A 23,491-nucleotide genomic window follows, 5' to 3' on the forward strand; every position below is an offset into this window, starting at 1 on the left:
CACGGAGAAGGTGTTGGGAAGCTCCCGGCTGGGCAAGTCGCTGTTTCCCTGCCGTGTGCCGGCAGATCCTGCCATCTAGAAGCACGGAGATGGCTCCTGCACAAACAGCTTGGTCACAAACCGGCATGTTTGGGGCCCCTGGCACGTGGGAGAAGCTCGGTCGGCAGGGCGTGCTTTCCCCATTAGTAATGGCTTGGAGGGACCTTGTTATGCAACTGAGAATTAACTGTTTGGACTGTATTGAGTGTAACTGCTGGGAATGGAAACAGCCATAGCTGCTGTAGTTTGAGCCTTGTAATCTCAGTTTAGGATGGGCTGTGTTCGTGATGTCCGGTGGGGGAACTTGCAGCGGAGGGTCTCCAGGCTGGAGGCCAGCTACCAGCGCTGCTGGGCTTGATAAAGCCCTTGGGGATGCTCTCTGCAACTAAATCTTCCAATTCTTAATCAGTTCTTGATTCCAGAAGGATTTCTTCATCGCCTCGTGCTACCAACTAGATAAGAGACAAATAAGACCTTACAGGGGATAAGGACAGAACTTTAAGTAGCAGTGAAAAGAAATTCTGTTATTTTCTTTAAGTTTGCTAATTCTCTAGTTAGTCGGCAGAAAGGTCCTGTGAAGCTGCAATTAGATGTAAACTTTAAACTAGTAGTACCTGTTATTCGGAGGGAGACAGGCACCTTTGATGGTTTGTTGCTGTTTCCCTGCTCAGTAAGGAGATAGGCTGTGCTGCTGTCACAGGGTTGCATTTTCTGTTTCATGGTTGTGGTCGCTGAAAATCAATATTATTTAGTGGCTCCTTCTTGGCTTCCTTATTAAAGGTGGAATGTGGGCCTGCAGGAAGGGTGAGGTCTTCCCTCTTGCATTTCCGAACCTGACATCATCATCAGTGGCTTTTCTAAATCGGCGCTGGCCTGGGGACGCTGTCCTGCTGCCACCAATGACTGGGGAAAACATCCCTGACTTCAGAGGAGGAGATCCGGATTTTCAAGCTGTGACTTTAAATCCTTGATAAACCAGTTACGTGTACAAAGAGTGTTTGAGATAAATATATGAAAATTGTTTTGCACTTCACATAATGATCTATAGTCTGTGGGTAACCATATTTTAAATGGAAACGAACTTCTGCTAGCCTGTTACTGAGCTGTCTTTGCTTTTCACGCAAATGAATATAATTTCCTAGGAAAAAGGAGGGGAAGGAGAAATCAAACTTGATATATCTAAAGTTGTGTGGAAGTTCTATACTGTTTGATGGTTTTAAATTAATGTTGTGACTAAAGCCATTCAGAAGCATCCAGTAACTTTATAGTAGTGTAATGAAAGGTTCTGTTGAACACAAATATGGAATAATATTAGAAGGGACATTATTTCCTCTAAAGATAATTTCTATAAAATGCATTTCATGATTCCCAGTAGCTAAAAGTGAATTTGCAGAATCTTACAGTAATTTTATTATTGCTGCATGGGTGAGAAAAATTCTGTGAACTCTCAGTCAATCACTATTCTTGTGATTATCAGTAGTTCAGTGGGTTTAATGATGTGTACATATCCAGTTATAAGTACTCAAAATGTTCTTAGAAGTTCCTTTGAATTACACCACCTGAGGTGGCTGTTTTATTTCCTAAAACTGCTGGTTAGGTTGACATTGTGCGTTCTCTGGTATGTCAGATCTGCTTCTGTGGTGTCTGTTTCGTATCATGTCAATGTGTAAGTGTGTCAGCATCCAGGGTGAATGAACTGCTGAAACGCCTTTGCTAATCTAACTTTCTCTTACACTGAGCCAAATTAAGGACTAGAGATACACACAAGGGAGTCAGTGCAACCTTCAGTTGCGTAATGTAGATGTAGAAACCAGTTGCACTTTCTCTTAAATAGATTTCTAGGCAAAAGAAGGAAACTGAGACCTGGATATACATGAAGGTGGAGAAGGCAGTTGCTCTCCCATTACTTTTGCCATAGTCTATTATACATAGTTAATCCCCATACGCCGTGCGTGTGGCACTGCTGCTATCGTGCTGCTCTTCCAAATTACCCTGGCACAATTGAGTCCGCTAGCAGTCCAGCTACAGCCATGCTCATCTCTTGTTAAATGCTGATTGCTTTAACTAGAAAATCTGAACATGGTTGGAACTGCAAGTAGCTATTCTTAAATATGAAAATTAAATCATTTCCAGTGGGCTGATTTATTTATAAACAGCTGCCTCTGTTGTTGAAAGAAGTCTGTTTTTACAGAAGACACCTTGAGCTGTGTTGTTTAGTGAGCTTATGACAGGTAAACAGTTTGCTCAGCCTGCTTCCCTCTCGGGGCCGCACTCCATCGTCAGTCTGTTGATCCTGGTGTCCACTGTGCCACCTTGATCAGGATGGGATTTTACCTGACAGGTATTTGAATTGGTGCCTTTTTATATGCATTGCTTAGGCTGACTTGGTATTTAAGATGATTCATTTGCTAAGATGTGTGTAAGTGAGGTCCAAAGGTAAAGCAATATGCCATTTGGTAGTATCATATAGAGTCTGCCATACACCCTTTCTTAAAGGTGGGTAAAATTTAACTTCATGAAAGCTGTTAGTGAAAGGCATCCATTCACCTGTGGAAAGCAGGACTGAGAAGAAAACGGTGTTTGGAACCAAAGGCCATATTAGTCATGGGAGATACAGCCCCTTCTTCAGGTTATGCATGTACACTGTCAAATTCAGTTTTGGAAATAGAGATGGCTCATCTCTTACGCAGTCTGTTAAAAGACAGAAAACTCTGGCTGCCCAAGAATTTTGTGTAAAACTATTGTCATGCACAGCACTATGCTCCTACGGAAATATTTAGTAGTTCTGTATTCTTCTACCAAATCAGTTAGCTGATGTGTAGTAGTTGACACTTCAGATGAAAATCTGTTTAAGAGTGTGCTGCTCTAACTGGAGTATTCTTACACTGGTGATCTTGCAAGATTAAAAAAAACCAAATAATTGCTCTCTAACAGGTTATAATTTCAATCAGACATGGTGTTTCTATTTGTGTGAAAGAAAAGTTTATCAATTTTGTATGTGTTTTCCTAACCAAATAAATACTATAGTGCTTGCAGTTTATGTTGCTGTCAAAGTATTTAAGTGACTTTTGTCTTAGTGTTGTTGAGGTTTTGAGCATTACTGTATTCTGGTATTTAATTATTAAGCACCTTATGATTCACAAATAGTGCAAGCAGATAACGTCCCGTGAAATTGAAGTCAAATGCCTTAAAAAAACAACCAAACAAAACAACACCCCAAACTTAAGTGAATGAATATTGTCTTTGGAGGTGTTTTGCATGTTCAGCTGATGAAGCCTGGTCCAGAAAATGAACTTTCTGTGCATGACCAGTCTTGCACTAGGTTATTAAACACGTTTTAGGATCAGAAGGAAGTCAATGTAGTAGATGAGGAACCCTGACAGCAGGGTGGAAAACTCTAAACAGGAAAATAGAGTACTGGAGCACCTCCAAGTCCTCTGTAGCAGTAGATGTGTAGTCATGGTGAACAGTCAAGTAGACGAGATCATGGATGAACTAAATTTATCTTTATAGATCTAGCAAAGGTCAGGTAGAGCAGTGTTATAGCAAATGAGTCAACACCAAACAAATCTGTACCAACATAAAACAATTCAAAGTTTATGTGTAAACTGGGATTGGAAAAAGGTGTGGGATTGTATGTGGAAAGGTTTGAATATGTTTGTAACAACTGTTAATATGTTGTCTGGAAGTATGTGTAAGTATTCAGATATTTTTCTGTTGAGGGCAGACCTTTACTGGAAATACTATTAACTTCTGATGATCTTTTTAAGTAATAAATCTTTTAAATTCTTTTAGTATGATGGAATTCAGTGAAATGAGGTAATGGGAGATTTCTGATGAAGGTTGTGTGCATGTAATGTTAATGGAAGGTGTTCAGGCTACCATTTCCACTGATTGCTAAAGCTCTGCAGTGGTGAAATATGTAAAAAGATGATGTTGGCTGTCCTACTTTTCTCATGTCTTTATATTCTTTTACATTTAGGTGCATTGATAACATTACCTGATGAACAACATGGAACAAAATTCAAGTTGCTTCAATACATCTTTGCATTCAAATGAAGTTACTCAGGATTCCAGTTTGTTTTGTGTTTAAAAACTGTGTGCAATCTGAAATATTGTTAAAGCTTGGTGCAGTGGATTCATGCTGTGGGCTGGGAATTCCAGGAATGTCAGTCTTTCCCGAGCACCCTGTGCTGGGCGAGCCATGCGTGTTCACTCCTTGACTGGGGCCAGGAGCCAGCACTACGTACAACATTGTGAACACGGTGATGTTTGGAGCAATGGTCATAATAGCATTATAACTTTAAACTGAATGGGTTTGGTTGACAGCATTGCAGCAATCTTTGACCCTGAACATGCTAATTAGTCTGACAATACTCTTTTTTTTTTTCCTCCCTTAGGGCTGAGAAAACAGAGGTACTTAGTGAAGACCTGTTGCAGGTATTGTAACACAATACATATGTATTTCTTTAAATCCTCTTTGTGAAGTTTGAGCCTTCTGAGTGGAGTAACTTATGTGGGGAAAAAATACTGCAAATGACAGGGATGAAAACAAAGATGTCTTTGACTTCTCACCACATGTAAAAACTGTGACACAATTTGAGTGGAAAAACTCAGGAACTTCTGTTTCTGAATCTGATCATATGGCTTGATAAAGTGAAGGAGGAAGCATTTTTGCTTTTAATTAGATGAACAAGCTTGCTAAGCTTACAAACCATTAGTGCTAATGACTTGCCTGTCTGGTGGAGGACGATGAGCTGGGAAGAAACGATGACAGCTGGTTTCTGTCTTTATTTCTGTTTCTCTTGAAGAGGTCGACTTAGGCCTTAAGTGGCAAAAAACATGCCAACTGCTTGCTAATAGATAATGTCAATTTTTTCTGAAAGTCTAGAATTGCTATAAATAAGTGTACAAATTTTTCTTGTTTAGCTAGTGACATTTGTTCTCAAATTTGTCACACTGATGTTTGATTTGTTTGCAGACTTGTCATGTTTTTAAAAGTATGCCATCTAATCAAACGTTACTTTTGTGGTGGAAATTTAGTGGCAACTATTAGATTAACAAGGTTGACTGGTTACATGGAACAAATTTGACACAGACTTTTCTACGTAGTTTTCCTCCTCTGATTGCTTTGTTGAAAGACTTTTTAAAAAAAAATGGCAGAACATAAATTGGCAAGGCAAGTCAGGCTGCTCCACGGGACCTCGAGTGTAATGGTTATTTCAAATCAATTACAAAGCATCTTAGTATGCTTAAGTTCAGGACCTGTGTATGAAACATGGAAGCCAAACAAATGATGCAACTACTTTTATTTCAAATCTCTCCAGCTGTTCACATTAAAGTAGAAGATGAGAGAATGTATCAGCTTTAAAATTTTAATTCAGCACAAATACATGAAATCATCTTCAGTAATGGTGAAGTGAGCCGACCTGAAGTATTTTGCCCTGCTTTTCTGTGGACTGCTTTATTTGAACCATAAATATCTTAACAGTTTGACAATACTATTTTTAATTTCTAGAGATGTGTACATTTAAATGGTATAAAGGATGTTAAAACACCTTGATAGCCTTCAAAGGCCCATCTGTTTTCTTGGTTAGCTGCAGAATAGTAAAAAGCAGTGAAAGCCAAAAGTACCGCTGCTTGTTGCCAAAAAAATTTTGCAAGCAAGGCTTTCCCAGGCACAGAGCAGACGGGCTACACCCAAATGGAAGAATTTACTCACTTGTTTGTTTGCTCTTGGGGGCTCGTGGAGGGGAGGGAGGCTCTTATCTAACTAAAGAGCTTAAAAGCATGGTACTGTTCACTTTATAAACATGTTTCACAGTGTTCTCTTTTATATTTAGCTCAAGCTTTTACATAGGATTGACATAGCTTTTTTCTGTTTTCTGAAGTGTAATACTCCATTTCAAGTATCTCTGTTAAATGTGCTCCTGTCTGAAGACAGGGAATATAATTCAGTACTGGAAAGGCTTCTACAATAGACTGACTTCTGGCGGGCCCTTGTAGTGTATAATAAAGCAATTGTGTGATATTTTGTACACTGAAGATGCCCTGTGGGTACAGACAGCATGGCCTGTAGGTCACATTTTCAGTTCAAAGGTAGCTTAATGGAGATTAATGTGTCCTCCATGGTTTTCCTGACATCTTTGAACTAAAAAGCAGATCAGAGAGGAGAGTATATTATTGTGAAGTTTTGGGGTCACATTCCTCCTATCAGTCTTCTGCCCCTTGAGTTTGGCATTCAGATTGCCTGGAAAGAGGCTGTTGGGAATGTATGTGCTCCAGAGTCTTTGTAAGGAATGTAAGCCACCCTGCGTGGATGGCAAGAGCTGTGTTAGTCTGCTGGGATCTGTAAGATGGTTCAGTTACAGGGTGTCACCATGTTTCAGGTGTGGGAAAAAACCCTGTGCTCACTATTTTAAGAACTCTTAACTACGTGACCAAGCAAAAATAAATGCTTTCACAAATAGTGTATGGCTTAGAATGTGTTAGTGGTATTTAATTTTGAAGACAACAGAAATGAATCGTCTTAGCTGCAACAGTAGACTGCAAATGGTACCTTCTTGTTCATATATCTTCATATGGCCTTTTTTGAAGTGGACTTAATTTTGAGCTTGTTGATGTATGCTCTGTAAATAAAAGGCAATGCCTTGCACCTTCAGAGCAGTCCTTCATGGACAGTTTCTCTGTCCCTTACTCTGCCGTAATAGATTTTTACTAAGCTTTTTGAGCACCTCAACTTGGATTCATCCGGTGGCTGCCAAGAGCTTTTAGTGCCTTTAGTGCCTCATGTAGCCAGTGAAACTTCAATCTTTCTACGTTGGTCCTTCAACTCAGCAGCCCTCCTGTACTGGTTCTTTTTCACCTTCCCTTTGGACTTGCAAAGGCTGCTGCTGGGCAGCACAGCAGCCCCAAGGCCTGGTTTTGTTTGCTCCTCCAGACTACAGTTTAGCAGAACTGCTGCTCCTCCCTTCAGAAGGGAAACAGGGAGCCCAGTCCTGCTCATGTATTCAGGACAGAGCTCCCATGTCCAACAGCAGTGACTCCGTGCTGATCCTCACCAAGTCCTTGTCTGTCTGTGCCTCCTTCCACTGGCAGCATCTTCCATGCAACTGCTCCCAACCCACATCCCTGAAGGCTGCTGCTCTGCTGGATCTGCCATCCTTTTCACAGCTGTAGTGTGCTACAACTGAAAGCTTGCTGCTTTTCTTGGGACCTAATTACATCTTCCAACTGTAACTACTTTAGGGCTATACATATCCCATCATAGTGGTGCCAAATAAACCTGTTGGGAGGGAACAACATGTCATTCTTACCTGGATGTAAAACATTCTAAATGAGAATTTATAGCATTTCGTGTTCATTAGAACATAGCAGTCTACCTCCTCTGGAAAAACCAACAGTATATCTCCTGCTTTAAATCCAGGTACGGTGCCCTTGACAGGAGCTGACACAGGGCACGATAACTTAACACTAAAATTACTACTCTGTCAGCTAATCTGTATTTATGATTTATAGGAAAGTTGGGGAGAATTACTGCCCTCTTGAAAGTGTAATAGAAGTGATTTGATCTGTATCAAAAACTGGAGTCTGCTCAGATTATTTCTACAGATGAAATCTGCTTTTCTTTTCCTTGCTTTTTAAATAGAAGCCATTCGAAAGGGCCTCCTTTTCTCAGTGAGTCATCAAAATGCGGATAAACAGCATTCTTTTGGTGCTGTGCATAGAGAGCTCGGTGCCATAAGCAGTTCTGTCCCATTGCTCATCACTTAGTTGCTCTTAGTATTATTTGAAATAGTCCAAATTCCTTACTTAAATCCCTTAAAAGAACAGTTTATTAATGTGTATCTTTGTCATATTCACAGGCTATATACTAATCCATGTTTCAAATATACCATGGTAAACAGAACTCTTGTGCATTGATGCCTATCTTTTTCACTCCACATCCCTTTTGAACCCCATTAATCTCTCCCTGAAAATATTATTTTGCTTAGCATGTAGAAACTTTGTCCTTATATTTAACGGCCAGAGAAGGAAATGCAATAGAAAGCTTGCAGTACATAGGGTTGACCCAGTGTAAAGGAGTGATCAGCTGTGTCTTTGGCCTTCTACTTTATAAGGTCACAATGAAAAAATATGGGAGTTTTCCCACAATTTTCTCCCTAAATTAGTGTCTTGGATTCTGCATGTGCCATTCATCTCAGATGGCAGGTATCAACCTGATTGTCTTTTACTGAGGCAAAAAGTAGGGGCAGTGTTTTTCTCCTTCTTCCACTCTCCAGTCTTGTGAGCATTGTGAGCTCCAGCTGAATTGCTGTGCCACTGAGGGGTCAAAAACCCCACAATTTAAATCTCTTTCCCAGCATTTTTGCTGTCAGGCAATTCTGCTAGCATCAGAACTTCTTGTAAGCTGTAGAACTTGAGAAATAAGCAACCCAGAACTAAGTGTGGTACAGGAGGAAGATTTTCTGCTGAGGCCAGAGAAATAACTTCTGTTTTTTGTTTTGTTTTCTCTTCCTCCTCTCTCCCCCTTCTGCTACTAGATTGAGAGACGTCTTGACACTGTGAGATCTGTTTGCCACATTGCACAGAAGCGATTAATTGCATGTTTTCAGGGCCAACATGGTACAGATCCTGATAAGAGACATGTAAGTACAATTGCACTTTGGCTTGTCTTCTGAGACTAGTCTGAATGTGATCTGGCTTTCTAAATACTGGTCAGCTCCTATGCCTGAAACTATCCAAGAGAAGAAAACCTCTGTAAAATCATTTTATGTGTTGACATCATTTGGTAAAATGCTAGCTGTAATTCCCCATCCAAATATAGAAATGCAACCTTAAGAGTTCCTTAGTGTAGTGTCAGGACACTCACTTGTTTCTGCAGTGTGCTGAGTACTTAGAGCATTCATGAGACTTGACTAAGAAGAGAAGATACTCTGCAATTCTGAACAAACTCCTCATATTTAGAATTATCTTGGTGCATTGACATCTCTAATTAACTGTAAATGTTTTTCTATATGTGTTTGATTTCCATCCCTCTTTAGCAAAGCCATAGGTAGGTTTTCTTAAAGTGTTAGAACCAGAAATAATTAACATTCAAGTTTTCTCCTTTTATTGAATAATAGACACCTTCTGAAAATCAGGGCACACAGAACAAACCTCTGCAGAGAGATAGATGACCAGCTAGCTGCTTAGGTCTCAAGTTGTTTACTGGTCTTTGATGGTAGTTGAGATAAATTTTGGACCAGTCACTCCAACTAAGACTGAGAAGAAAGTGTTTTTCAAAGTATCTGAGCACAGGAGTCTCAAAGCTTGACACTTTTTGTGACTTGGCATTTTCTTAAAGTCAAAGAATCAGCTGCATATGTGTATAATAGAAATCATATGGAAGAAGAGAAAAGTCTTATAGGGCATGTACTGGGAGAGCTGGAAAGGGTGAATAGCACTTAAGCACTGTTCCTTCTGTTCCATAGAAAAAACTTCCTCTAACAGCTCTTGCTCAAAATATGCAAGAGGGATCTGTCCAGCTAAGTGATGAAACTCTGTTGGGGTAAGTATTTGGTTTTATAAGTTGCAGTCTGTCACTTTATTGTCTCTAATTAGAGCCCTGAAGGCTTCGGGTGCATAAAGGCTATTTTCAATCTAATGAAACTAATATTTCTAGATTCCTTCTCTAATCCAAAGGGAGAAAAAGTGAGCGAGCATTTCTTCTTGAGTGATTCTGGGGGCAAGTTTTAGGCTTGCTCTGAATGACATTCCAGAGAATTCTGTTTCTCTGCTATCTTAAAAGTTTTTGAAAATGGCTTTTCTCCCTGTGGATTAGTACAATTATAATCTCCATTTAAAGTTTAAAATTTAGTGTAAATACAGTGTTCTGCAGTTTTGTGTCAATGACTTAAAATAATGCCAATTTGCATTAATGACTTCAAGTTTAAAATAATGCCAATTTCCTTATCCTGGCAAAGTGCATGTTTGCAACTTACAGGAAAGTGGCTGAAACAAATGAATGTCAGTATGCTGAATTCCTAGAGCAAATGTGTTTCCTCATTGCTGATGGGGATTCTAATGGAGACAGTGTAGAATGACCTTAAAAACCTTTGTGTGCATTTTTGTGAGTGGTTGCAGGAGATTTAAACGTGGATAAAAATCTTAGAGAACAAGGGTTTTTCTTAGAACAAGCTTAAAACAAAGGTCAAATCATGGTTTTGGAACCTGAGACTGCAGCATATGTGATTGCTTAGCATTATGGTGTTAAGACTTTTTTCATGTTAAAGGGGCTTAGGAAAAAATTAAATACTGAATTGAGCAATTTTCCTGCATCTGGTGAGATGGAAGGATGGGCTTTGAAAGAAATACTAACTTCTCTGTCCTTAGGGCCAGTATAATCACCTAGATGACTTAAAGCCTCCAAAAATGTTGTAATGGCTAAGGAATTTTAGAAGACAAAGATTTAATAACACTCCTTGCCTATTCCAAATTTGCCCATGATGGCATAGAGCATCTTGGTTTTATGTGATTAAGTAATGCCTTACTTTATATGACAAAGCTTTCCAAAAGGATAGCAGAGGACAAAGGGCAACCGCTGTTTTGTTTTGAATTTTTCTTCTTCAGTCAGTAGTAACTGTCATTACAACTTCCTATAATTCTTAAAGGAAAATGCTAGATACATGTGGTGATGCAGAAAATAAACTGGCAATGGAGCTCTCTCAGCATGAAGTACAGATTGAAAGAGAAGTTTTAGATCCGCTGTGTCTACTAACAGAGGTAAGTCACTTCAGCCTGACTACATAAATAGAGATTTATTTCTTCATAAACTGAGCAAAAAGAGTTTATCTCCTCACTAATAATAAAACTGTTCTTAAGGAGTCATGTGTTAGTGGTGGAAAGTGGATATGAAATCCACAAAATGTAGTTTATTACAATACACAATTTAAAAATACATGTAAGCCTTGAATTCTCATTTTAGACAGAGATACCAAACATTCAGAAGCAGAGGAAACAGCTTGCAAAGCTGGTGTTGGACTGGGATTCTGCAAGAGGAAGGTAAGAAATAATTTTAATCACTAGGTCCTTTTCTGTTCATGTTAACTTCTTGTTGGCATCTCACGGCATCTGATCTGATGCTGACACTTGCTTCTGAAGTGCTACTGTACGCAAGTTAATACTTTGCTGAAAAAAGGCAAAGTTACATTTCAGTTTTTTAAAAAAAAAAGATGACTCATGACTACTAGGTCCAAACAGAATCAAGATTTTGGAGCTCTTACATACCTATGTGTAACTCAAAAAATGGTGAAAACTCATCATCTTTCAAGTTTGCTTAAGTTGTCAACTTAAATAAGGAATAGGAGTCTAATTTTGTAACCATATTAAGTGCTTCGTTACATTGAACCGTCTCTTTGGTATGGTCCTAGGTTGTTCAACTTACCCTTAAGTCCCTTTCAACAGTCTCAAACTGTGGTTGTAATTTATGTAGCATTTTCTGGAATTGGTAGTTCTAATATATTATATATCTGTGTTCTAGACTGTGGAGAACAGGGGATTTCTTGTGGATTTTTGTGGTTGTTTAGCTGTTTGTGAATTATGCCAGCATGTCATAAATGTGTGTATTGAACACCTTCCTTAGTTCTGTTGGAAAATTTCTGAAACTATTGAGTTCGTTTCCTGTCAAAAGAAGCCAGTTTCAAGGGAGCCATAAATGCAGGTTCTTGTTTAATGTTAGTTTTCACCAAATGACTTAAGCTTTTCTTCCACAGATACAACCAAGCCCACAAGACTTCAGGAACAAATTTTCAAGTGCATCCTTCAAAAATAGAATCTCTTAAGGAAGAGATGGATGAAGCTGGAAATAAAGTAGAACAATGCAAGGTATGACAAGATGAGTCTCCATCCTTTGCAGCAAATTAGCAGCAATAGCAATCAGAATATGGCTGCTTCTGTAAGCCTTGCAGGTGGAACTGGCTGTCTGATTACTGCAGTCACAAATTACTTGGCTGTTAACAAACTAGGTCTTAAAGGTATATTAATGCTAGCTGATTTCTGTCTGAATTGCTTTAATTTAATGAGGAACTTTTGGTTTTTTTTAAGATGAGTATCTTACATTATTTTCTGTTTCCATCTGAGACAGTTATGAGAAGGAACTGTGTCTTAGCCTCGACTGAAATGTTCAGGGTGTCTGTGGGCTTCAAGCCACTGAGTAGCCATACAGTGTGAGCTACCTGCATGAAACTCAAGCTGCTGACATTAAAGGACCATTCTGACTCTTACGGCTCTGAGCAGTTCATATTCAGTTTCATTTCTCAATTGTCAAATACTACATCATGTTGCAGTTGAGCAGAGCACCAAAAACCTTTTAGCAGTACTTGTCTTTGTATGCAGGTATTGGCTGTAATTAATATATTGCCATACAATCTGGTTGTTGACTTAAGTGGGCGACTGCTTTGCTATATAAAACAAAGTTAGGCATTTTGAATGAATTTTGCTTGGAAGGATACATGTAGCAGAGTAGGTGGATTACTGGCTTCCTGTACTGCTTCAATTGATAGTTCAAACTTACTGCAGGCAAAATAAATATAATGTACTTCTGTCTTTTTCCGTATAAGTTGAAATGCCCCTGTAAATTTGATGGACTATTTTTCATTCTTTTCTTTTTCAAAGGATCAACTAGCAGCAGACATGTATAACTTTGTGTCCAAAGAAGGGGAATATGCTAGATGTTTTGTTATGGTGAGTATTTTTTCAGTGTGACTTTGATTGCAGCACGTATGTGCATAGACAGTCAATTCTCAGAGATGACATTTTGTGTGCTAAACCGTCTAGTCTTGTATTATGTGCTCATCAGAAGCTAATGCTCTTTTTGTTTTTAAAATGTGGCTTCTGTTCTCAGTTATTAGAAGCACAAGCAGATTACCATAGAAAAGCATTAGCAGTCATAGAAAAGGTCCTACCCGAAATTCAAGCCCATCAAGGTAAAGTAACCTGTGCTCTGGCTGATGCTTTTCCTTGCCTGTGCCACTTATGCACAATATTCTCCTCCTTTATCTTGATTCTCTTGCATGCAGACTTATTTAATAAGGCCATTTTGATCTACTTAACAATTTTACATTCCCGAGCATAATTCCATCTTTGTGTTCTCTGGAGTTCTCCAGCCATGTTTTAACACACTAATAAAATATTACAGATCTGTCTGATACTCAAGAGAGTAAAGGAAGGATTTTTCTATTTGCTTGCACTTCTTCCTCGATACCACGTGACTTTTTGCTAATTCATACCTGGCTTATTAGGCCAGTTAAAGTTTTGTTGTGATTCAGGAACTTCTTAGGGTCCTTGCTTCTCGAATGATTACTAGGCAATTATCAGAAAAACTCCTCTTATTCTAAGGAGCTTGACTTTTTTTCCTTTTATGCAATTCTTTTTCCTAGTGTGCAGACTGCACTACTGCTGGCTAATGGAGTGTTCAGATTATTGTGTTAAATATCAGCAGTTAAGAAAAGCAAATAATACAGCTTCATTTCTTCCCCATGCTACTAAGCTTTCAGTTGTCAGTGGGAGTTAAGGTTGTCAGTGGGAGTTAAGGTGTATCATGAATGGTTTGGTATGAAGATACGCTGTGTGTTGATGAAATTGCTGTCTTAAATACTGGCTATACTGTCTCTTAGTCTTCTAATTGCTTTGAATAAGTAGTAGGCTGAACAAAGCCTGAGGAAAAATATAATCTGAGCAAGACTCAAATATCTTTGCTTGTGGACCACATGCAAGTTATAAAAGATGAACCATTTAAATATATAAATACAAGCATCTTGCTGAAAGATGATATGTCTGTACTCTGTGGATCTGATGGGAGACGAGGTAATGGAAACAAATGATGCTTACACAGCATCAGGGCTGCATTATGGCTGTACGGAAGGTTCCCTGTTTATGGATATGACTGCTTTGGGTTTTTTTATTGTTGTTGCTTAGCTGCTTTGTACAAACTCTTCATGTGAAGTCAAATGCTTCAGAACAGATTGGCCTTCCTAGAAGATGGGCTAGGAGGCATGGTGTCTAAGTGGTCCAGTGTCTAGGGCATTACTTCAGTTGTGTTTCTAGCTGTAGTTTAAATTACTGTGACTTTGAACAGTTACTGAGATTTCCCTTCCTAATTTTTGCTGTCACTTGCAAAACTGGGGAGAAAGACATGTGCTTCGCATGGTGTGTTAATGAGAGGAACCGGAGCCTTACAAGGGATGTAGTTGATGTGGTTTTGTAAATAAAAAGGGTAAATTAAATCCTTTGCAGAAACACATTGTGTCTTCAGAGGACTCTTTCAAAGACTTTGTCTTTTGTGACCTTTTTTCCAGATAAAAGGAATAATGCATCTGTACTAACAATAACCTTTTACATCTGCATTTTTTTCAATTAAAACAGCAGAAATGAGTGGAAAAGTAAATTGTAGGAATCAAGAAATTCGCATTCAATTTGGAGAAACTTGTGGCAATTTTGACTTTCAGAGTTAAGCAACAATCAAGAAATGGAATTGAAAATTTGTGCAAGCGTTACAGTGATGGGCTGTTAACAGGGTAATTCTAGTGTAAGACATGGGGGCTGTTCACATCCTTTTTAGGTTAGTGATTCCTTAAATAAGCAATAAACTTTGTGTTAACAGCTCAGTTTTTATCCACCTTAAATACAATTAAAACTAGGATCAGCCGCGGTCATGCAATCTGGACAAAATTTTTCTCAAAGATTCTTGCAAACTTAAACCTTTTGGTGTCTCAGCAAATCAGAATTAATGTGACTTACAGCTGTGTGGTGGCACTTGTGTTGAGGCCTAGTGGGACACGTGCTGCCATTTACACAAATAATCTTGTGTGATACTCAATCAAGAAAGATGCAGAAGTATTTTTTTCTTGAACATCAGCAGGCTCATTTTCTCCTTACTCATAATATGATATAAGGGACTTTACCAATCAAGGGCTGTAAAACTCCAACTGTATTCTGAAAATTTCTTTGCTGTACTGGAGGCTTTCTCCTTTTCTTGTCTGGGACGTAATTGAAGTGTTTGTTAGATATTTTGCTCAGTGTTTTGATACTCTCCAACTAGACAAATGGACTGAAAAACCAGCTTTTGGAACTCCATTAGAAGAGCATCTCAAGCGCAGTGGTCGTGAAATTGCAGTCCCTATTGAAGCCTGTGTAATGATGCTTTTGGAAACAGGAATGAGAGAGGAGGTAGGTAATCCCATATCACTTGCTATGAAGGACAGGAAAAAAGAACTCAGTCACTCATGGACTGGCAACTGTACTTTTTAACAAGTTGCTTAAGTAATTTTGTTCATTAGTGTAGAGGAGAAATCTTTTCAACAGAAAAACCTTCAGCGCTATTTGGAGTATCTTTGAGATGCATGCACCTAGAATGGAAAATTAGGAATAGGCCAAGGTGAGAGGTAGCTAAAATATTATCAGATGGCAGTGACAGATTAAGAGCCAGCTAGGTCATAACAGTGTAAGGTGAAGACACCAAACTTGAAACTGTTCTGAAAGAGGCTGTCATAAAACTTCTATTGTTTCATGCTATACTAATGTGTTGTGACCAGTCAAATACATGTGATTTTTATTTTGCAGGGCTTATTCAGAATTGCTGCTGGAGCCTCCAAGTTAAAAAAGCTGAAAGCTGCCTTGGACTGTTCAACTTCCCAGCTTGATGAATTTTATTCTGATCCCCATGCTGTTGCAGGTATTGTGAATGTTCTGAAGTCAAACCCAGGTATAAATTGACACAACGTAAGTTTATGCTGTTCGTTTAACTGTTGACTTGCTGCAGTGTAAGGTGTTGATCTCTGCAGATAAACTATGAATGAAAATAAATTGAAAGAATACCTCATTGCACAACTAAACACAGATAAGTATAGGGTACATCGCACTTGATGTATTCATGTCTGCATGACAGCGTGGTGTTTAAAATTCAGGTGATTGTAGTAATCCAAATATCATATTTCCTCTCATGACAGGAACATTAACATGATCAAGGGAGATTAGAGCCATAGGTAGACCTTTAATAAGGTCTAGGTCTTCTCTGAAGAGATGATTCATAGTTTTATAGTACACGTTTCTGTCAAATTACAGTAATTACTGGAACACCTTTTGTGTTGAGCAGATAGACTGTAGATGTGTCAGGTCTTTCCAGTGTTTCACTGGAACTTGGGTCCTATTGCATAGATAAAATCACAATTATCCGTGCAATTGCATAGGTAAAATAAGAATCTGAGGACAGAATTTTAAATGAAGACTGAAAGCATTGGCTAAGAAGCTTGCCTGTTTCTGTTCTGCGTTGCAGGTGCCTTGAAATCCTATTTGCGAGAGTTGCCAGAACCTTTAATGACCTACAGTCTATATGAAGAATGGACACAAGCTGCAAAGTAAGCATATTAAAAATAGTTCTGTAGGAAAACATTCTACGTATTTTGATCAAATTTGGTTCTTCATATACGAATTCAAAAGAAAAGACCAAGCTCACACAGTTTACTTTCTCATTTCTGCTCTAACAGGTAAATATTTTGTGTAACAAATTATTTTAAATTTTGTGGTTTAGCTTAATACTAATAGCACAAAAATGTGCTGAAATACCTATTTTATGTTTAAACATAAGGGCTGCTTCAGACTACTGGCTGCATAGTATTGATGCTTAAGGAGTTTTCTTTTGTTGTGGTTAGAGGTAATGCAGGGATTTGACTAGCAGGTTACTGAATTACTGACTACAAAATAGTGCATTTATTTGCCATAAATGGAAGGTTATACAGTCTTCTCTCTGCTGCCAAAACAACAATTTTCTGATCTGGAAGTAAGATATAATGGATTTTTTTTTCCTTTCAGTATTCAGGACCAGGATAAGAAGCTACAAGAGTTATGGAGAATTTGTAACCGATTACCTAAGCATTATCATGCTAATTTCAGGTATGTATGAACATCTGTTGTCTTGCAGCACAACCACTTTGATGCTAAAGCTGATTAACCAAAACTCTAATTGAGGGGTTTTTTTCTTGGACAAATTCAGTTAGGTTTATAAAAGGACATCCTACTTTCTCAAGTAGTTGGTGTGCATTGGTGGTGGTAAACTTTTTCAGTCAAGTTAATTCGCTGTTGTCTGTAAGGAAATAGCGATGCATAGCAACCCTTCTACTTAAGAGTTGTGCTGTTGGCAATAGTATCTACTTTTCACCCCCTGTGCTCTTCATTGTATTCTCCAGTCTTAGAAATCACCTGGATGTATCTTGCATGTGTTATTTTTCTTTTTGGTTTTGTCTTTTGGAATGAATTTGAATGAAATCAACTCTGGTGACTCCTAGAAGTGTGGAAGTTCCACTGCAGGATATGAAAATAGCTATTGAGTAGGCATTCTCAATCTAAACTTTTTTCTGAAAATATAGGAGTTCCTTAGTTCCATTTTGCTAAGGTGGGAGATGCTTTCTTTTCTACCCAATTCAACTTTTATGATTCATGAGTAGAAACCTAGGAGTCAGCTACCAAGCAAGAAGACTGTTCATCTGTCTTCTGGTTTGTTAGGAGCTGTCTTTGAGTTCTTGAATTTTCACTTAGTTGCTTTCAACAAGAAGCGCTCCTAGTTCCTTCTGTTTAATTATTTCTTTCCTTTTTGTAGGTATTTAATCAAATTTTTAGCAAAGCTCGCACAGAACAGTGATGTTAACAAAATGACACCCAGCAATGTCGCAATAGTCTTGGGCCCCAACTTGTTATGGGCAAAGAATGAAGGGTAAGTTGTTTTAGGAAAGCTACAAAACAGAACTTCCATGAAAGTGTAGAATTTCTTGTCAGATTGTTTTAAATCATGTAGACTGTTCACAGCAACAGAGTATTTGTCTAAAAAGTGTTTCAAATGGTCTCTCAAACTGTGCCTTCAGATCCTTTTAGGCATGCATCTTAGGAGTGTTTTAAAATGCTTTAAATGTTACTGAATAGTCCAGAATTCATCAAAGTGTGAAATTGCTCTTTATTGATACATCATGCTTAGCATAATTTGCCAGTTAGGTAATAGGATTTTTTTTATATTTTCCTACTTTGATAGAACTCTCTATAAAGTGTTCTACAAATTTCTTGTGCAGATCCCTTGCTGAAATGGCAGCAGCAACTTCAGTCCATGTGGTAGCAGTTATTGAGCCAATTATTCAGCATGCAGACTGGTTCTTCCCTGGAGGTAAATTCTTGCCATAGTTAAAAGAATTTTGTATTTGTGATAACCCTGCGTAGTTAAACTTCCAATACCTTTTTGTAGTGAGGCACCATTTTGTGTATGTATATATGTTTTAGGATGCATTCTCTCCTCCTCTCTTACAGATCAAGATTTCAATGTGTCTGGGGCATTTGTTGCAATTCCTGCTGTTAATTCAAATCACTTGTCACACACTGGGAACGAATATGAATCTGGCACACTGGAACGGAAGAGGCCTGTTAGTATGACTGTAATGGAAGGAGATTTACTGAAGAAGGAAAGGTATGTTTCATTCTCAGGTTAGGTTTCAGTTATTAGCCCACTCCTGAGAACTGGACTACCAAGGAGGCTGTAATCAGACACACTTTTATTGGTCTCAGGAGGAGAATTTCATGGAAATACTATAGGTAACAATAGTGATTTATTCCCCCCTCATGTTGTTGCAGCCTGAGGAAGGTTCAAAGGTAATGTACTGGTATTTGCTTCCAGTTATACTTTATGCATGATAAAAACCAAGCAGATAATTACTGCTTCCAGTTATCATTTTCCTGTTACATATTTGGGGAGGGGGGCCTAAAATCCACTGAAACAGAAGTGTATATAGTAGCATCTATCAGTATCTAATTTCTGATATTCCATGGCTTCTTTTTCAAAGCCCATAAGCTGAGGTGGTGTTACCTGGTGCCTTCATGATAAGACTTCTGAGTTGATGATGGTACAGTATACCACAGCAAACAGTAGAATGCTAAAAAATAAAAATAAAATGTGCTGTTTTCCCATATAACATGTAGTGTAACACTCATGTATTATCACTCATGTCATGAATATTCAAGTGATGTGCTGTTTTGTTTTTTAGCTGTTTATGCAAATATTAAGTTGTTACCCAAATGTTAACTATGGCTAGCCACATGCAAATTTATCAGCACTGACAAAAGAAGAAAATCAATTCAAGATTCACTGTCTTTAACAAAACACGAATAAAACTAAATTCTAGAATGAATGTGCTGTCTGCATTCTAAAATGTTAGAATTTTAGTCCATTTATCCATAGTTCTCCTTTAAACACAAATCATAGCGTATATCCAGTGGCTTTTTTTGTCTGTCTTGCAATCTGTACTGCAACTTAGTGCGTAATAGAAACAAAATTCATGTGGCAAAATCTATTCAGTGAGGAGATACTCTGGTATGTAAGGAAATGCAGGTATTTACATGTAAAATTACTGAGTGGTTTGACCTCATTGTCATCGATGTCTGTCTTCAAATGTAATTAAGTAGTTTGTTCCACTTACGTTTAGCTTACCCCTCTGTGTGGATAAGCCAAAGTGTCGCATGTCTTAACATTAGCGGTGGTATATGCAGAAAGTTGAAGCTTTCCTTGTTGCTGCTTTGCATGCTAAGCAACAGGGGTTGCGTTTGTCTTTGTGGGTTATAACATCCGATTGTCCTGTTGCTTTAGTCACCTGGTGTTGGCTGGTGTGGTGTGTTTACTCTCTCTTCTTTCTGTAGCTTTGGTGTCAAGGTTATGGACTTCCAAGCGAACCCTCGGAGATGTGGCACTATAAATAGAAAGCACACATCCCCAGCTTTCCAGCCACCACTTCCACCCACAGAGGCTGGCGTGCTGGCTCAGTCTGGAGCGGAGCAGCACTCACAAGCTTCTGTGGCTGAAACAAGCCCAGTGGGTGCTGGTTTAGCTCTCTCTGCTGGCACAGCAGAACAGTTACAAAGTCAAGGAAATGAGGATGTCAGGTAAGAGGCATGGCTTCTGCTGGCAGTGGCTTAGCAGGCTGGTTCGGCAGCAAACTGATGCGTTAACCGATCTGCTTCACAAGGCACCTCTTCTACCTGGAATGCATGTTGTCATGTGTAAAGCCTTCTCAGATGTGGGCAGAAGCACTACGCAAGAGCTCTCTTGCCATGCATATTGTTCCAGAACAAATCTTCTAAAATAACATACATTGTTCTGTATGTTCCAGAATTGATCTTCTAAAATAAGAGAATTCTTGGGGGAAAAAATGATGATGAAAAATACTAAAAAAGACTGTACTTCTACTACCCATGTTGACTGTTCCAAGTTATACTCTAGAGGTGTCCACACAGTATGACTATCAGTTTGCTGCTGAAAGAACAAAACCTGTCATTGGCAATACTAGAAACCTGTTGGTCTTGTTTGTTGTTTCTCGTACATGTTATCTGGATACGTCTCTTTTTTTGTCTGTAGCAAGTAGTAGTGATGACCAGACTTGCTAGAAAACTGAAAGTCAATTTATCATACTTCAATATTAGTTTCTTTAGGATAAGCATGTATACAGGCTTTTTTGCTACTTAATTACTGTTGAAACTTTGTGCAGTCATGTTCCCAGTATTAATATATTAGTATACATGGATTTCAAGACTCTTTCTTTCGTGTGTGGTGAAAGCAGCACTTTGCTTTCGGTATTTTGTGATCTGAGAGATATAACAAACCACATGTAAAGGCCTCTCCAGACGTCAACGTCTTGCATAGCATCTTATGGTAAAACACCACCATGGAGTTCGATGCAACACTGACTCCTTTGCATATAGCTGTTGTACTCAGGTGACACTTTTACAAAAACAACTTCTCATTCGGAAATCCCCTGCAGACTAGTATTTCCTCCACAGATGTCTGTTGTGGCATAGGCAGCTAAAACAAAACCTTGAGACTAGTGTCTAAAAGCTGCATTTAAAATCTTCACAAACTCTGCGTTCAAGTACTTGCAATTTATTAACAGAATCTGGAGAAGTGAGGGTTGCAGTGTGCTAGTAAAAGTGACTGAAAGGTGTTAGTCCATAAGTAAGATGCTGCAAGAGGCTATAAAGATAGAGAAATGAGTGAAGACTGCAAGTGCATAGCAAGAGGAGGGGGCACTGCCCAGTACCACCTCAGCTGGTTCATACTCCAGGGCTGTGTTTACCCCCCAGTTCTATTGTCTTCACAGCCAAAGGTCAGGAAGAGCTGAGTTGTCCTGATCTGAATCTCAAAGATTTTACAGGGGTTGCTCCCTTGAGATAGGTTCTGGTCTCCCAGCAAGGTAAAAGCTTAATTCCAGGTAGGGTGGAGAGAAGACTTCAGCCAGCCAACAATGGGAAAAGAAGCACTTCTCTCTCTGGGCCTTCCCAAGGGCTTCCAAAGGCTCCGGGAAGTTCAGTGTGAGGACTGCGTCTGCCTCACCTGTATAGTATATGTAGAAAGTTGGTTCATGTCCTTTGGGTTTTTTTTCTGGCAGAACTTCACAGATTGCCATCACTTGGTCCTTAGTAGCTAGGTCTACCAGATAACTGCCAGCAAATTGGATGCAATGCTGCAACAGAATACTTTGAAAAGGCTAACAGTTATAGGGGTGATAGATGTATTTGAGTGAATTGGAGAAGTAATCTTAAATGAACTTTCACACTGGGAGTCCGTTTTTGAAGGATCTGCAAATGCACTGAGGGTGTGTTAGCATGGAGACTGTACTCCTAGGTATCAATATTGTGTTCAAACAGGTGCTGTAACACTGCAGAGCTACTTGGATTCCTGATGTAATTTTGGTAATTAATCTTTTGTCCAGGCTTGCCTAAAGCCTATTACTTGCCACTTGTTAGAAGAGTTGTAGCACTGTTCAGTCTCAGTAAATACCAGCCAGTGCAGAAGTTTTTCTAAAGCATTTGAGGGTCAGAACTATAGCACAGTTCACAATGTAAACCTGAGCAGGCGCACCTGATCTGGGCAAGGTGTTTTACAATCATCTTTTAACTTAGGATTTTTAATTTTCAGTACCTCAAAATCTAAGGACAACACGTCTTCAGCCACTCCTCCACCCGTGAGAAATGGTGGGCATGTGGGCACTGTCCAGAACCAGTCAACAAGTAGCGCTAATCAGCTTTCTGTTAATCAGCCGCAGAATGCAGCCGGTCCCAGTCCCCATTCAATGAGGAGAGGTCTGTTTATTCATTTTGTTTTCAAGCCATTAAGTTCCAATTCTTTATGTACTGTAAAATGCTTACTAAAATATCAGTATCTCTTTCTTTATTCCAGACAATGGTTTAATGCACTTGCATTTCACTAAGGCCTAGTTAAATGCATTTTTGGACTCTTGTGAATGCTGGTAGTAGTGTTACCAATGCTGTTTAACAAAATCACTCAAAGACTATTGATTAGTAAACCTGTGTACACATTTCTCTAGCTTCCTATTGATACCACTTTTATTTGATAATACACCATTTAATTTTGCTAATGTACTTGAGTATTCTTTTATGCTACTATAACATCTGTCTTTTAAGGTGTTTGGTTTCAGAGTACACAACCATGAAATCTCACCTCTTCTCTTAACAGCCGTTAAGAAGCCTGCGCCAGCCCCTCCCAAGCCAGCCAACCCACCGCCAGGGCAGCCAGGAAGCCAAAGTTCTGCCTCAGCTGCTCAGCCACCCTCTGTCTCTCCAAAACCACCTGCTAGAAGTTCTTCTCCTCCTGCTCAACATGCAAACCAAGGAGCAGCCCAGACCTCCGCTTCCCAGGTTTCTGCACCTCGGAGATATTCCAGCAGCCTTTCCCCAATACAAGCTCCCAGCCATCCACCACCACAGCCCCCAACACAGGCTACTCCTCCACCGCAGCCCAAATCAAACAGTCAAACATCTCCTCCTGCTGCAGCCAGCAGTGAGCACGGACCAGAGCAGCCCTGTTACACTCCTCCGCAGACTCCAACACCACCTGATACACCCCCTCTAGGAAAACATAATAGCTCCCCATCGTCACAGCCAGCTACTCAAGAAACCTCCCAGTCTCACTCTCCACCTCAGAGTGGTACACTGCCGAGGCCACGGCCGGTACCAAAACCCAGAAATAGACCTAGTGTTCCTCCTCCGCCTCATCCTCCTTCTCAGCTGGCTGGAGATGGTATTATTGCAAATCCCACACAGACAGCTTCCAAAATAGTAACAGGTGAGTGGATTCTTTCATATTTGGTGTCTCTGCAGGGAGTAGAAATGAAGAAAATTCCTGTAGCTATGAATTTTTTTTTTGGGGAGGAGAATTGAAAAGCAAAAACCCAGTTAAAATACTAAGTTGCTCATTTCCAGTTAAAATGCCCACCCACCTGTTCTGTGCATGAGGATTTGAGGTGCTTCCTCAGTTAAGGTTGTCATTCCTGAGGCAGAAGGGTTTGGGGGGAAGTGTAGATTAGCTTGCCTTCCCCCCCCCGCTTTGGAAGCAAAACACTATGATAGCAGCCATATCTCTAGGGCTTTC

At 39.3% G+C, this 23,491-nt stretch overlaps 1 protein-coding gene across 8 annotated transcripts in view; it reads left to right on the top strand.

The window, feature by feature from the left end:
- ARHGAP17 (Rho GTPase activating protein 17) overlaps nt 1-23,491 on the top strand; it is a 48,480-nt gene that overhangs the window by 19,182 nt on the left and 5,807 nt on the right. For 5 of the 8 annotated variants that reach the window (XM_075768142.1, XM_075768145.1, XM_075768141.1 and 2 more), the window contains exons 2-19: nt 4,440-4,479; nt 8,583-8,687; nt 9,513-9,589; nt 10,692-10,803; nt 11,006-11,082; nt 11,793-11,904; nt 12,694-12,762; nt 12,923-13,004; nt 15,119-15,246; nt 15,640-15,751; nt 16,352-16,433; nt 16,888-16,968; nt 17,672-17,785; nt 18,135-18,226; nt 18,367-18,523; nt 19,747-19,989; nt 22,019-22,182; nt 22,577-23,185. In XM_075768142.1, coding sequence (XP_075624257.1) covers nt 4,440-4,479; nt 8,583-8,687; nt 9,513-9,589; nt 10,692-10,803; nt 11,006-11,082; nt 11,793-11,904; nt 12,694-12,762; nt 12,923-13,004; nt 15,119-15,246; nt 15,640-15,751; nt 16,352-16,433; nt 16,888-16,968; nt 17,672-17,785; nt 18,135-18,226; nt 18,367-18,523; nt 19,747-19,989; nt 22,019-22,182; nt 22,577-23,185 — 2,456 coding nt within the window. The remainder of the gene's footprint in view (nt 1-4,439; nt 4,480-8,582; nt 8,688-9,512; nt 9,590-10,691; nt 10,804-11,005; nt 11,083-11,792; nt 11,905-12,693; nt 12,763-12,922; nt 13,005-15,118; nt 15,247-15,639; nt 15,752-16,351; nt 16,434-16,887; nt 16,969-17,671; nt 17,786-18,134; nt 18,227-18,366; nt 18,524-19,746; nt 19,990-22,018; nt 22,183-22,576; nt 23,186-23,491) is intronic. The other 3 variants (XM_075768147.1, XM_075768148.1, XM_075768146.1) reach the window with 1 other exon arrangement.

The sequence above is a fragment of the Balearica regulorum genome, chromosome 15, assembly GCF_011004875.1.
Source record: "Balearica regulorum gibbericeps isolate bBalReg1 chromosome 15, bBalReg1.pri, whole genome shotgun sequence".
In the NCBI taxonomy this organism is placed as follows: Eukaryota; Metazoa; Chordata; class Aves; order Gruiformes; family Gruidae; genus Balearica; species Balearica regulorum.